Raw genomic sequence first — 15479 nt, forward strand, 5'->3', positions numbered from 1 at the left:
TCATTTGGTCAAATTGTATATCTGTAAAAGTCTGTAGATGTCATGTGCTATATAAATGAAGATATTAATAAATTATACGAAACTTTGTCCTTTCTAAAATGCAATATACGATGTCAAAAGAAAAAAACGTAAATATATATGCAACCGAGAATTATAAATTTTTTTCTCAAGAGGTCAAGTCAAACTATCAACTTGAGAGACATACATTTAAGAAAGTCAACTTGAAATATTTAACGGAAAATATTAACTATAAGAACAACATATCGATGTCAGATGAGAATATAATGGAAAAATCTCTGAGCAGACAACTGCTTGTCATTTTGGTTTTATTTATTTTAATTAATAAATCTGAACTTCTAAATAAAATACTAAATTTAACTTATTAAAAATATTAAACAGTACAAATATTTTAATTATTATTATATTTCTCTTTTGGGTTCAAACTTTGAAATTTTGTTAACAAAATATTATTTCAAATTCAGTTCAAAAAAAATATTATTTCAAATCCATTATAAAAACAAATTTGCTTATAAATTTATATAATTATATAATAGATGTTGAATTATGATTTATAAACCATATAACCAATAACATAGATCTAAATCATATAACGAATAATACTGAATTAAATACAGATGTTTTTAGTTAAAAAAAAATAAAAAAAATACAGATGTTCAAATCCATGCATAATCAATAATCTCCGCTAAGTAAAGAAACAAAATGAGAAACATAAATACACAATTTGATAACAAATAATCAATATATTTATCAGTGTTCGCATTACAGTGAACTTATTTCTAATTTATGCTTAATTGCCTACTTCACGTAAAATTAATAATAAAAAAAAAGTGAGAAGTCATGTGAGATGATTTGATTGTACATTAGAAACAATATTATCATCGGTATGATTGATGACAAAGCGCGTTTTATGACAAAGACGCGTACAAGGCTGGAATAAAAAAATAGTTTAGGTGAATTTGGTAATAATTAGTGTAATTTGATTATACAGGTTTTGGTTTATAACTTTATAAATTTCCTTATAAGAAAAGAAATTACAACCTGGATTTTTCTTTGACCGTTGGTCTTGACGTAGCATTGAAGTATTCCCAGGAAACACGCAGTAACTTTTGTCTCCAGAATTTACTTCTTGTTTTGAAGCCCGGAAGTAAATGATAAATGTGATCCATTGTTACAGATTCAAGAATCTAAGTTTGAAACCAAGAGATCTGGTTTTGTCTGAGTGATCTTTGAAGCTTTGTGGATTGAGTAAGTTAAAAGCTGTGTGTGATCTGTCCTCGAAAGTTACCCCCTTCTACACGTTAAGTGTATTTTGATTGGTAAATGTTTTGTTCTTCTATGTTTTGCGTTGTGTGATCGTTCAACTCTGCTTTGTTTCTTTGAGAATTTCAATATTTGATATGAGGAATTGAATTTTTTTTATTTTTTTTGGTGGAACCAGAAGCTTGTCGGTGATCAGACAGTAGATTTGTTGTTGTCGGAATTTTAGATGGCAACAACGCCGGCACAACCTCCGATTTCTATTTCTCCGCCGCCTCCACCAGTGGCTTCACCACCGTCGTCTCCGTCTCCTCCGCCTCCACCGGTGCCTTCACCACCGTCGTCTCCGTCTCCCCCGCCGGTGGCGTCTCCATCGTTAAGCAATTCTCTTCCGAGTAGCAATGTCACTTCGCCACCGTCCTCTCAGTCTCCTCCGCCGGTGGTTTCTCCACCGTTGAGTAATTCTCTTCCGAGAAACAATGCCAATTTGCCACCGTCGTTTCAGTCTCCTCCGCCGGTGGCTTCTCCGCCGTTGAGCGATTTACTTCCGACTAGCAAAGCCAGGTCGCCACCGTCAACTCAGTCTCCACCACCGCAAGTGACATCGCCGCCCACTCCATCACCACCGCCACCAAACGGATCTCCTCCTCCGGTTACAACCTCCCCACCAAGTGGATCACCTCCTCCTCCGGTTACAACCTCACCACCAAATGGATCACCTCCTCCTCTTCCAAAACCACCTGAGACCTCTTCCCCACCTCCACAGCCAGTGATCCCTTCACCTCCTCCTCCTTCAATTCCACCGCCGCCACCGTCGGTGCAGCCACCGCAACCCTCTCCTCCTCCACCACCTGCATCATCCCCACCATTACCTTCTTCCCCTCCACCTCCTTTATCTGTTCTTCCTCCACAATCTTCGCCTTCACCACCAGCCTCACCACTAGAGCGTCCCGTTCAATCTCCTCCTCCTTCAGATCGTCCCATTTACACTCCTCCTCCACCACTAGAGTATACTACTCCATCGCATTCAGATTCTTTGCCACCACCAACATTCTTTTCTCCTCCTATTGCTCCTCCTCATAGTACTACTAGTAGTGGCATCGGTACTGGACCTATCCTTGGCATCACCCTCGCAGCCACTCTTGTGTTCTTCACTCTCATTTGCCCTCCTTGTCTGGTGCATAAGAAGACGAGAAAAACGTCTCTCAGCTGTTAGCAGTGGCGGCTACATCAGCTCCTCTTCTCCAAGATCAGGTATATTAGCTTTCCTTAACACGTCACCACCATCTCTTTCTCGTCTCTTGACTTTTTTTATCATTCCCATATGCGCACAGACTCAGCTTTCTTTAGAACAACCCATTCATCTGCACCACAATCAGAATCAGGCGGCTTGGGCAACTCAAAGGCCTTGTTCTCATACCAAGAACTCCTCAAGGCAACAAACGGTTTCTCGCAAGAGAATCTTCTAGGTGAAGGTGGGTTCGGCTGCGTCTACAAAGGAGTGTTACCAGATGGGAGAGTCGTAGCTGTGAAACAACTTAAAGTCGGTGGAGGACAAGGCGACCGTGAGTTCAAAGCTGAGGTCGAGACCCTCACAAGAATCCATCACCGTCATTTGGTTTCCATCGTGGGACATTGCATCTCCGATGACCGTAGATTGCTTATTTATGATTTTGTCTCTAACAACGACCTTTACTTCCACCTTCATTGTAAGTCCAAAGAGGTTCTGGACTGGGTGACACGTGTTAGAATCGCTGCTGGTGCGGCTCGTGGACTAACTTACCTCCATGAAGATTGTAAGTTAATGTTTCTCTGCTCACTAAGTCTTAAACCATTTGACCATTCTTACTGGAGATGTCTATTTTTTTTTGTCAGGTCATCCTCGTATCATTCACAGGGACATTAAGTCGTCTAACATTCTGTTAGAGGACAACTTTGATGCTAGGGTAAACACATTAGTCTTAAACCTTAAATATGGTGACATTGAAAAAATATCTAAAAATCTCTCAAACTCTCCTCTTGTAGGTTTCTGACTTTGGTCTTGCAAGATTAGCTCTAGACTGTAACACTCATATCACCACAAGGGTTATGGGAACATTTGGGTACGTTCTTGCTTTGTCTTACTTTGATTAAAGGGCCCCACTACATACATTGCTATCTTAGTTGAAATGTGTTGTTATATTCAGCTACTTGGCTCCTGAATATGCATCAAGTGGGAAACTAACAGAGAAATCAGATGTATACTCCTTTGGAGTTGTTCTTCTAGAGTTAATCACTGGACGTAAACCTGTTGATACATCCCAACCACTTGATGAAGAGAGCCTTGTCGAATGGGTACACACACACACACCTTCGAACCTTCCTAAACAGATTAGTCCTTTAAACCTGTTTCCATCTATGTTGCTGTTGTTTCAGGCACGGCCTCTGATAAGTCATGCCTTAGAAACCGAGGAGTTCGGTTCTTTAGCAGATCCTAAGCTTGGAGGAAACTATGTGGACTCCGAAATGTTTAGGATGATTGAAGCAGCAGGAGCCTGTGTTCGCTATTCAGCTGCCAAGAGGCCCCGGATGGGACAAGTAACATAAACATTTTTCTCTTCTTGTTTACTTACTCTCAAAAGAGTTTTTTTTTTTAAAATGAATCTTGAAATGTTTTTTTATTTTTGCAGATTGTGAGAGCTCTTGAGAGTTTGTCTGCGGAAGATCTCACCAATGGGATGAGACTAGGTGAAAGCGAGGTCTTTCACTCAGCTCAACAGTCGGCAGAGATAAGATTGTTCAGAAGAATGGCATTTGGTAGCCAAAACTACAGTACAGATTTTTTCACACATACTAGTTACAACAGCAGAGACCAAAACGTGTAAATATTTATCTATACACAAGATTTTCTTTTTGATCTCCTGAGCAACAAAACACCATCAAGAAAACATCCAAGTTTTGTCTGAAAAAAGCTCCACACATCTCTTAATGGCAGCAGAACCTCCTTGAGTGCTCAAAACAGTACGAATCTCCTTTTGTTTTAAGTTCATGTTCTTTGTCTATTTTGTGAAACTAAAGAGACTTACCAAATACACTTTGCAGAAACAGAGGAGCATGTGGTAGTAGAGGAAGATGAGCAATAAGGGTTTAGTTATGTTCTTGAACAAGAGAGGTTTTGTTTCTTACATTAAAGTACTTTTTGTATCTATTTTTTTTTTTTTTGATATTTTACCTTCAAGTTTTTGCATATTCTGCGCCATATCTCATTCTTATACGTAATGATAAATCAACAAGGAGAAGAGTATAAATCAAAGGAAAGATTGTTAGTTTGCTTTGACGTCCAAGATACCTAAACAATGCTTTTTAGAAGTTGTCTAAAGATCCCATGTGGATTTTTTCATACAGTTATGAACAAAAAAACAAACACATGGGACGTTGCTTTGCGTTGCATTGTTTGATACCAATATTGGCAAAGTAACATATATTCCTTTTGACACAATCCTATGTAACCTCTTACTCTATGTTTCCGTCTTCCTTCCTTTATATCTTTGTTGTTTTTTACCTAAACAGTTCCAATGTCCATCAAGAATAATAATGGAACAAGATTGTGGTGCTTTTGCAGCAGATTGTGTTGTCCTCTGCTGCTGCTGCGAGTGCTTTATCCTACAAGTCTTTATCTTCCTCTTCTTCAAGTTTCCATCTAAAGTTGCTCACAAGATGAAGAGGTTTGTGATCAGGAGGCTCAGAAGAAAGAAGAGAAGATTCCTCCTACCTGCAAAGGATGAGATAAGTTGCAGAGAAGAGGAGCGTTTGTCTGGTGATGTCTCCAGAGTTAGTTGCATGGAAGATATTGAGGAGATGTTGCATGAACTTTCCATGGAAGGAGAGTTTGTGTTTGGGAGTTTCTGGCGTCATGGAGAGACTACAAACAACGATTTAGACTTCGGAAACTCACAATATGAAATAGCAAGAAACCAATAATGATCATTCCTATCATTGATCACACAAGATGTCTTTAAGAGGACACAAAGCTGTATATATATAACTTAGATGCAAACCACTGGCTATCTCTCTACTGGTGTGTAATCTTCACAGTTCACTGTAAGAATCTACTTTGGTTAATCAGGCAAGGCAGCAAGAATCAGAATGTACAAACACCAGGTCTGAAGCAAGAAGCTATTTATATGTACGTAACGTCCTTGCAAGTCAGTTTTGGAAATGGTTATATTGTCATCATGACTCAGGCTCTGATCTCCTCACTGATCTCTTTTTAGCTTCTAATCTCGCGGTGAACCCAACGGTTGTAGGCCTTATTGATCTCTGCCTCACCATATCACAGTACTCAGGGTCATTACACTGACCCTCATACCTTAGCCACTGTATCATCCCATGGTACATTGGGAAGAACCTCATCTGAACCGCAGAGTAGATGAAGTACGGCAGCAGAGTTGAGACAACCACAAAGAGAGTGATGACCCAGTAAGAGAGCGATGGCGCCAGAGCTTCGACAAAGACTCTATACGCACTGGTTGATACACTCGCTGGAAACTCTCCGTACACGGTCATGAAGAGGTACCAGACGAGGATGGAGCCCCATATGACGATGTGTTGGATGAGTGTGAAGTAGCTGATGGCTAGTGCCATCTGCAAGTTCACAACCCAGACGATGCATGTGTACATTGTCCCTCCTAAGATCTCCTTCCCAGGGGTTTTCCCTTGGTGGTTGAAAGCTTGAGAGTGGAGTGAGCTTTTGCAGAGGAAGAAGATGATTAATGCGCTGTAGAATCCGTTGAACATCCAGCCAAGTATCCTCCTCCAGCTGAAGAGAACGTTCTGCACACCTTCTTGGTACAACAGTGGAAACTGCCAAAGACAAAGAGTTTGGTAAACACATTGTTTGACATGTGAGCTGTTTTGATGCAATGCAAAAAAACAAAGTTTACCTTGAGACAGTACCGAGCAGATACATCTTGGTCGAAGACGCCTAGAGCAATGACCGGAAGGGAGGAGAAGCAAACATTGTAAAGAGATAGGAACCAGTCGTTGTAAGCAGGTGTTGATGAGAATGTTGTGTAGGCTTCATACAAGAAGAGTGTGAAACCAAATGTAATGTTCTTGTAGAAGAAGTAGCAAATCTGTGTGACATTAGACAAAACTATATTAGTCAGTCCAAAAAGAGGCTTTAGATTATGTTAAGAGAGAGAGAGACATGTACATACCATTGTTGAGATGCGCCTGTAACACCAGTGTCCATGGACTAGTAACAAACGTTCCAGATATCTAAACTGAGCAATAGCAATGTCGCTTGACATTACAGCCTGCATGCCTTCCACGCCGCTGATGCCAACACCTATATCTGCTTCTTGAAGCATCCCAACATCATTTGCACCATCACCAATAGCTAATGTTGTTTTACCGGTTCCGGATTTTACTAGCCTTGTCACTAGAGCTTTCTGTTTTGGTGATGAACGGCAGCAAATGACAGAAGCACAGCCAACGGCTAGCTCTAAGAAGATGTGTTTTATGTCATCATCCAAGGCGTAAGCAAGTGACTTCCCATCAATGATCAAAGCAAAAGCATCAGAGTTCCCACCACCATACTTTAGCTGACCCTTTCCGTTGATTATCTGCAATAAGACATTCTCTTTTGATGCCTGCAAGAAATCAAACAAACCACTTTTGATTAATTACATCTATACATAGTCTTCTGAAGAACTTAAACAATGTTTTTTTTTTGTTTACCTTTGCAATGGCATCTTTCTCTCCAGTTTTCTCTAGTGAGTGGATTTCAGGGGTCTCTAAGTTGATTATGATCTGTTTCATGTCTTGTCTGAGCAAACTACTGGCGAACCTGTCAAAGATATATACATACAAAAAGAGTTCATAGTGTGGAGAGACTAAACAATAAAACAAAAAAAAACTATATGCATGAATGAACTCAAAGAGTAGGTGATACCCAGAAATAGATACCCAATATTGATAGCAGTCTCCATTTTATCACCAGTTAAAACCCAAATCTTGATTCCTGCTTGTGCAAGCTTGTCAATGCAATCAGGTACCTGAAAAATAAATCAATGATTAAAAGTGTTTTTTTTAATACTCTAAAATGATTATTAAAATATGGCTTGCTTACTCCATTTTGGAGTTTATCCTCAACAGCAGTAGCTCCAAGAAGGATCAAGTCTTTCTCAACTCTCTCTGTGACTTCCTCTATCAATGATTCTCTATCAGCACTAACCGAGCTCTTGGCTTCACTGATCCTCTCATTGAAATCTTTGTATTCTTTCTCGCCGAGTTCACGGTATGCAAGTATCAAAGTTCTCAGCCCTGCATCTGCGTACTCGTTCACATGGTCCCTTGTTTCCACCTCAAACTCTCTACCATTCTTGGAAAGTCTCTCAAACATAACACTGGTCCAAGAAACAAAACAAAAGTAAGTTCAAAAGGAAGATAATGTCTGAAGTCAAAAGGTCACAACACTTACTTGTCTGCTCCTTTACAAAGTAGTAAAAGTTTCCCATCTCCATCCTGCACTATCACTGACATCCTTTTCCTTGTGCTGTTGAACTCAAGAACGTTCATGACTTTGTACAACCTCTCAACTCGTTTGCCAGACACAAGATCAAGCTCTCTCACAGATATAGTAGTTTGAGTTCTGTTATAGAACTCAAACCCAAGCTCCCTTGCTGCAATAACAAAAGCCGCTTCATCAGGTGACTCAGCTTCATAAGAGATCTTCTCAGTCTCTTCATCCACTTCAGGTATCACCGTATGGCACACGGCAAGCAACCTAAAAAACTTCTGAATGACGTCAGCGTGAGGCTCAGTGACCCAGTTCCCATTCATTACCCTTTCATCTCTGAAGTTGAATCCCTTCACCGTTGGTGGTTCTTCAACAAAAGCAAACCCCTCTTTGCTATAACACTCCTCATTGCTCTGTAACACCAACGGAGAGCCTTTCCTCCTTCCCATAGCCATCTCAACTTCAGTGACGCCGCGGCCGTAAGCCGTCCCGGCGACAGAGCACTTGATGAACTCCATGGAGTTGCAAGTCAGCGTCCCCGTCTTGTCGGAGAGAACCGTGTCAACCTGACCGAGCTCCTCGTTGAGATTCGAGGTTCTTGCACGAGCTGGCTTGTTGGCTTCCTCGTAGTACATGTGGATGTCCTGGTTGATGAATATGCTCTGAAGTACTTTGACAATCTCTATCGAGACGTATAGAGATATCGGAATGAAGTAGCTGTATAACATAGCCGCGGTCAGGAAGTGATAGAAGGCAGCCACGGGAGCTCTTCTGGAGTCAAAGAAGATGCTAGAGCTGTCTGGTCTCAAGTACCATCTCTTCACCACACCTCCCTCCTTGAGATCATCTCTTGTCGTGACTCCAAAGATGACAGAGCCAATGAATGACATCAACACCACCATGAAGAACATGAGGTAGATGATCTTATCCATCTTTCTCTCGATCATGCTTCTCTTGGAAGGAGGATCAGTTGAGTTCTGTATTACCTTTGTGTCGTGACCGGTGAAGATAACCGCTCCGAAGATGAACTCGGTGTTCCTGAGCTTTGAGTCTCTGAGAAGAAGCTGCTGAGGTGAGAGAGGGTACTTGGAGCCTTTGAGCTCCATGGTGCCAACAAAGGAGTACAAGTTGGCGTTTGGGTCCTCGCATTTGACAAAAGCCTCGAAGCCCTTGAAGTTAAAGTCTTCCCTCGAGGAAGAAGTCACTTCTAGTCCTTGCTTGACTTTGAGATTGGTCTCACCGTCTAGGTTCATCGTCTCAACGTAGCAAATAGCGTCCTCGTAGCTAGATGAGAGCAGAACAAGATCTGCAGGGAAGAACTGGTTCTTCTCTACCTTCACTATATCTCCAACGCTTAAAGTCTTCCACTCCTTGGAATTAAAGTTCCCATCTCCTCTATGCACTTTAACTTTCCTATTATTCACCTCAATATCCTAAAAAAGACAAAGATTCTATATTTTCAGACACTCTCCAGATTCAGAACAGAGTTAGTCTGAATTAGTCTGAACCAAACAATTTTTTCAACATATTCTTAAAAAAAAAAATAGTCTGAATTTTCAAAAAAAATCGGTCTAAACAATAATCTTCTATAATACGACTAACCACCACCTAGCAATTTATTGGACATTTTATATTTTCAGACACTCTCAGATTCAGAACAAGACAAGTGTTGTAAAAACTGGTCTAAACAATAACCTTCCCTAATGCGACTAACCACCACCTAGCAATTTATTGAATATTTTATATTTTCATACATTTTTCAGATTCAAAACAAGACAAGTGTTCTAAAAATCGGTCTAGTCAGTAAACTGGCTTTCAATCCGATTTTTAAATAATTGGTTCAGGTGTTCAAAAAACCGGTTGGGTCTAAACAATAACCTTCTATAAACCATAAGATTTGAGAGAAAGAAAAGAATCAAAGAGGTATATACCTGCTTGTTGCGGCGCCAATCTTCAACACCTTCTTTAACCATAGTAGCACCAATAACGAAAAGGAGAGGGAAAATGGCGCTAGCAGCAGTGTAAGGAGCAAGGGGAGTGAAAGACAAGACGCCGGTGACCAAGAAGTAGAAGTTTGCTACTCTTCTGAACTGCTCGAAGAGTGATTTGGGTAAGAAAGTGGCGAGAGTGTACTTGGTGGTTCTCACGTAGTTGTCACTGTAGCTGCTCGTGTCAGCTTCGGGTGAATCAGGTTCGTTGATGAAGACGAGACGAGAGTAACCGGGTCCTCCGATCTGAGAGTGGTCTTGCTTGAAAAATGCTTGAGTGCATGTGAGTGTGTAGAGTTTGCTTAAGTGTAGTCTTCTCCTTCTTCGTTTCTTTAGTCCACTTCCTGCCATTGAGAGATCTCTACAGAAGACCAGAAAAGTTCGAATCTTTCTGAGATATTCAAGAAACCCTGAAAAGTACAAAAACAAAATTTGTTTTTCAGACACAACTGAATTATTATTTTAATACCCGCGAGAACATTTTAAAAACGAAGAAAAATAAAAGTTTTCTTTTTTTGGCTTTTTTAAATTAAAGAAAAAGATGTTGACAAAAAAAAATTAAAAGAAAAAGATTAAAAAGACAGTAAACGATTTAAGGCAGGACCTCAAACCAACCGAAGGGAAAGGCAGACAAGACCGTGACTGGTTATATTCTCCGACCTCGTTTTCTGTGACTCTCTCCGGTTACCTAGAATTTGTTTTCTTTATTTCTTTCTCAGGAAAATGAGAGTTATTATTCTAAAAAAAAAGAGAGTTATTGTTTTTCTAGGGGAAATGGATTTAGAAAAAAATTGAGTGAGTGAGAGAGCTGAGATCAAGAAGGGTGTGATCTATGAGAAAGATAAGATCTTTTAAATGTTATAAGCCAAGAAACTGGAGCTTGAGTGAGAGAGATCTTATGGAATTTATGAATTTATAGCCAGATTGGTCTTCTGCCAATCCAAACAAATTGGGAAGACAAAGAGGACGAGGAAGAAAGAAACAGAGAGAAACTGCCAAGATTCGGACAAGTCATGGTTCCCTTTCTAGAATAACTAATAATGTTTGATGGGAATAACAACAGCAAATCTCTAATGCTTTGGATAAAGAAAAAAATAATTAAAAGCATTTAATAGAAGGAAACAAACTAGACTTTTTTTTTTCTTGGGGGTATGTTCTTCTAATGATCTGTAAGAGAATTGTAGTATCAGATTATCAGAAGAACATACGAGAAAAAAAAAGAAAAAAAAGTGAGAAACAATCTTGGTTAGAGAGGTGAAAGAAGAAGAAGAAGGAGAAGAATCGATTGGAGGAACATTAGATGCGCCGTCGTGGCGGAGAGAGAAGGTGAGACCAACACACAAAATGCGGGTCAAACACTCTCTAAAATCATCTATTGCATGAATGAATTTCTTCTTTATTTAATTTTCTAATTCTCTTTACTTTGATGAGTGAATTATTTGTATTTATTAAGTGCACCACATTTGTTGATACTTAAGGTATTCATCGTTACACATTCTAATTACAGAAATTAGGTCACACTCTACATTTTGAAACAATAATAACAAATGTTAATATCACTTTTTCTTCATTTTCTTTTTGACTAATTGTTTTTATTTATTTATTTAAGATATTTTTTTCCGGTTGAAGTGTAGAACTAGAGAATGTTATCAATATATTGTTATGTCTTAATGATTTACAAGAGTTATATATACAAAAGATTTAGATCTATTTTAATTAAATATAAAATCTATCTAAATTTTATTATATATGTATGTTTAAATCATATAAAATTTATCACTATAAATTTATTTAATATTTTGGATTTCACATAATTTATGGATTTCATTTTATAATCGGACTTCAAATGTCTTTAACAGTTGATTCGCATGATACATGTTTTGCTCTCTTTTAGATATTTACAATAAGAAGGATATTTATTTTAAGAGCAATCTTATTAGTAAAGTATCTCAACTTAGTATCTAGATTTAATAATAATAATACTAATAATAATAATAATAAAATTTTAATAAAATTTAGTTAGTTGATTAAAATTAAATACAACATAAATATTTTTGAACCATTCTTGTATGGACACATGTAAAGAAGAGTTTTCATAGATATTTTAAGACATCTCATTTGAAATATTTTACCCTCCCTCTTTTTTTAAAATTTTTGTTATAAAGAACTCTTTTAAAAAAAATTGTATTTGTTTTTTATTTTAATTGGTGAGATACCTTATGAGCTGCTTTAATAGCTAGACCAGTTTTACACCATGTCTAATGTATATTAGGTGGATCATGGTCTCATATGTTAAAGACAAATCCCAATCGTGAATGTGATGCTAGAAAAACCTGAGGATATTTGTGGGTGTGGATGAAGATCTGTTAATTATGTTTCAAGTTGTGTAAAGATTTATATTCACTTATCTTTGTTGAGTCTGATAAAAGTTTCGGTATAATGCATAAAACATGTCACTGGCTTTGTATAGTTTGGTATGCATCATTTATTGCATGAATATTGCTTTCAAGTTTCAACTAAATGCAATTTCCGGTTCACAAATACCTCGTGGTTAACATCCTACCGGTCCCTACTTCATAATTTACCATAATAGTGAACTATCATATTGATTCCTAATTTCCTATATCGTTAGGTTTGCTCTGTTCTAGTCAAGACTATTGATTCTTATATACATAGACATAAGTATACAAATTATGTTCTTTAATTTAAAGTTTTTAGTAAATGTTGATCGCCCCAAAAGTTTAAGATCCGGTCATGGTTCTAAACGTTTATGCAATCAATCAACTTCGGCTTAGTGACCAATAAAATAAATAAACTAAACTTATGTTTCTGCCTTTCTGGTGTTAATTAATTGATCACACATATATGGGAATTGATCATCTGTGGTACTTGGTCATATGGCACGAAGCGAATTTCACTTTACGGCGAATGGCGTACGCATCCGATTTCCTTCATACAACTAACGTTTGCATTGTTTCTGTCGGATGATTTATCTCAAATGTTCAGAGGTCGACTCACATTTTTTTATGACATGACATCGATGTATGCCAATTTAATTTAAACTAGATTTTGACCCGCGCTTTAGAAGCGCAGAATATTTTACGCTGAAAAATTTCACTAATAACTTAACAAATATTTTGGTAATTTTTAAAGAGTGTGTATTTAAAATATTTTTGCATTTAAATCAGTGTTTTTAAATTCAACCCGATTGTGATTATACCGGTTAATACGGAGATCTGACAATTCAATTTAGATTTTTAAAATATTCATATTAAAAAAAATCACTAAAACCCGAGACTAACCGATTGAACTGATGGATGACCGATATGTAATCTAATTGGATTTAAATTGTAATAGTTTCATAATTTGTAATCTTATAATTCAAATTTTAAAGTTCATTATTTTACAATTTATGAAATTATAACGTTTCTACAAAATTTTAAAGAGAAAATGAGATATATAAAATAACTAAGATTAATTATTGTATTATTTGGAAATATTGATAGTAGTATAAAAAATATATTGTTTGGAAACATTGATAATAGTATAAAGAAATAAGTATATTGTTTGGAAACATAGATAGTAGTATAAAGAAAAGAACATTAGTGATTTAATGTATGTTTAACTATAAAGTATAAAGGTGTATTTAATTTAAAAACTTACAAAATCAATGTTAGGTCCAAAAGAATGTTTCTGTTTTAATAAGATAGATTAAATAAATATTTTTTATTGCATGGCTCTTATCCAGTAGTTTAGAAAGTTGTTTAAAAAGCTGAGCGATTAGATTTTTATATGATTCGTAGACCTAATTCAAGATTTGGGGTTTTCTCAAAATATCTGAATTTGGGATAATTTTGTTTATTGTCTGGATATCTATACTAAATTCTTATTCTTACACCGTGACAACACATAAATATATTGCTATATATGTCACTTTATTCAAATACTTTGTATATGCATTTTGTCTAAACATGAAAAGGTCAGCAGTTTGGAGTATTTTCACATGCGTTAATCCGGATAAATCAAACTAATACAATGTTAACCTAATTAACAAATCAATTCAGAAATCGAAATATATTTGATTATGTTTTAAAGCATCACTAGATCTTGACCCGTGCGACCGCACGGGTATTTATTTTCTGTTTTTAGTTTTTTTTTGTATTAAATGATGTATTTGTAATATTTGATAATAAATTTATATCGAAAACTAATTTTTGCAGTTATAACAAAAATTAAAATTAAAATTCTAATAAAATATTCTTATATAAATTCAGTTATCCTAATGAAAATAGTATAGGTGTGGGTCATAATGCTTTCGAATTCCAAATATTTGGAATTTCTATTAATATAAATTTGTTAAAAAATAATCACACTCGGTATTTAATTTTAAATCTTCATTTGGGTGTACTAAATGTTATATTTGTAAATGTAATCATATTAAATTAAGTAATTTTATATTTTTGCGTTTAACGTAAAATGTATCACCGACACTGGAGATCACCTAAACAAATCTAACATTTATATGATTAGATGTATGTGTAAGATATATAACAAACAAAGTTTTTAAATGATAAATATGAAAATACACAATATGGTTAGTATGCTATAAAACATGATATGTTACTTATAAAATTTGTAAGAATAAATAATTGTTAGACTTTTAACAAATTTGTGACATATAAAAATTAAGATTATAATTTGTAAGAAAATGAAATATAATATAATATATATTTGATCTAACTGCTAATTCATTATAAATGGGCTTACGTGTTCAATAATTTTCAGATTGGATTTTGACAATTAGTTTTCATAATTACTGTAGACTAATGAGAAAATCAATGGAAAATAATTTTTTGAAAATAAATAAAGTGATTCAGTTTCTATATCTTGTAGTAGAGATGGGCGTTCGGATATTCATTCGGGTTTGATTCAGGTCTCTTTGGGTTTTAAATTTTTGGGGTGAAAGGTTTTAGCCTCATTTGGTATTTATAATTTCGGTTCATGTTCTCGTTCGGATAACTCATTTGAATTGTTTAAAAAATTAAAAATTTTAAAATATAAAAGTAAAAATTTATATAACAAATAAATTTGAATAATGTATGGCAAAAACTTAAACTTAACATAAAAATTGTTTTGGTTCGAATATTAAAAGATAGTGATCTCCTACCATATCATATGCGATTTTTATTATCATTAAATATGGTAAATTTAGAATTAGGAAATGTATTTATTAAACTGAAAAGACAGCATTAATATAATTATAAATAATTTCGAAATTGATTTAGTAGAAAAAGAAAATTAAATTTTATATTAGGACAACACATTAACTCAACTGAAAAGACAACATTAAAATAGGTAACTTAATTTATATTAAGACAACACATTAACTCAGCTGGAAAAGACAAGCATTAAATTAGGTAGTTTAATTTAATTCTCAGTGGCATTTAAGCGTAAATATTGTGCAATTTGTAGGGTTAATCCATACGTGTACTTCTGTTTTAATAAAGTAGATGTTTCTCATTGGAAATCAAGAGAATAGTTTCATATATACTAGGTGTTTTGACCGAACTTACGAGCTTAATAATTTTATAAAAATTTGTAAATGTTATATATTATCAATTAAAAAATCATTAGAATAAATTATTTTGTGTTTTAAAATAATTAATAATTAATTAAATATTAAATATTTTTATATACGATAAAGTTTTTGT

The 15479-nt window shown here is 35.8% G+C and overlaps 2 protein-coding genes and 1 pseudogene across 2 annotated transcripts; 2 read left to right on the top strand and 1 right to left on the bottom strand.

Annotated features, from left to right (window-relative positions):
- Window positions 1-1002: 1002 nt before the first annotated feature.
- On the top strand, window positions 1003-4516 carry LOC108827635 (proline-rich receptor-like protein kinase PERK9; annotated as a pseudogene).
- LOC108827637 (uncharacterized) lies at window positions 4285-5241 on the top strand. The gene is made up of 2 exons (XM_056993731.1): window positions 4285-4429; window positions 4883-5241. The coding sequence occupies exons 1-2, from the start codon at window positions 4390-4392 to the stop codon at window positions 5236-5238; spliced, it is 396 nt and encodes a 131-aa protein (XP_056849711.1). The 5' UTR covers window positions 4285-4389; the 3' UTR covers window positions 5239-5241.
- Window positions 5242-5319: 78 nt separating this feature from the next.
- On the bottom strand, window positions 5320-11179 carry LOC108827633 (putative phospholipid-transporting ATPase 9). The gene is made up of 9 exons (XM_018601071.2): window positions 10373-11179; window positions 9712-10178; window positions 7742-9213; window positions 7391-7667; window positions 7228-7316; window positions 7000-7108; window positions 6477-6911; window positions 6201-6392; window positions 5320-6120 (listed from the first exon to the last, which is right to left on the bottom strand). The coding sequence occupies exons 2-9, from the start codon at window positions 10117-10119 to the stop codon at window positions 5491-5493; spliced, it is 3612 nt and encodes a 1203-aa protein (XP_018456573.1). The 5' UTR covers window positions 10120-10178; window positions 10373-11179; the 3' UTR covers window positions 5320-5490.
- Window positions 11180-15479: the final 4300 nt, after the last annotated feature.

This window comes from Raphanus sativus, chromosome 9 (assembly GCF_000801105.2).
Source record: "Raphanus sativus cultivar WK10039 chromosome 9, ASM80110v3, whole genome shotgun sequence".
NCBI lineage: Eukaryota > Viridiplantae > Streptophyta > Magnoliopsida > Brassicales > Brassicaceae > Raphanus > Raphanus sativus.

Coding starts and splice junctions, on each gene's coding strand:
- LOC108827637 (XM_056993731.1), top strand. CDS start 4,390: ATGAGCAATAAGGGTTTAGTTATGTTCTTGAACAAGAGAG. Junction 4,430..4,882: donor TATGTTCTTGAACAAGAGAG/GTTTTGTTTCTT, acceptor CTTTTGCAGCAG/ATTGTGTTGTCCTCTGCTGC.
- LOC108827633 (XM_018601071.2), bottom strand. CDS start 10,119: ATGGCAGGAAGTGGACTAAAGAAACGAAGAAGGAGAAGACTACACTTA. Junction 7,317..7,390: donor AGGATAAACTCCAAAATGGA/GTAAGCAAGCCA, acceptor TTTATTTTTCAG/GTACCTGATTGCATTGACAA. Junction 6,393..6,476: donor ACAGGCGCATCTCAACAATG/GTATGTACATGT, acceptor AATGTCACACAG/ATTTGCTACTTCTTCTACAA.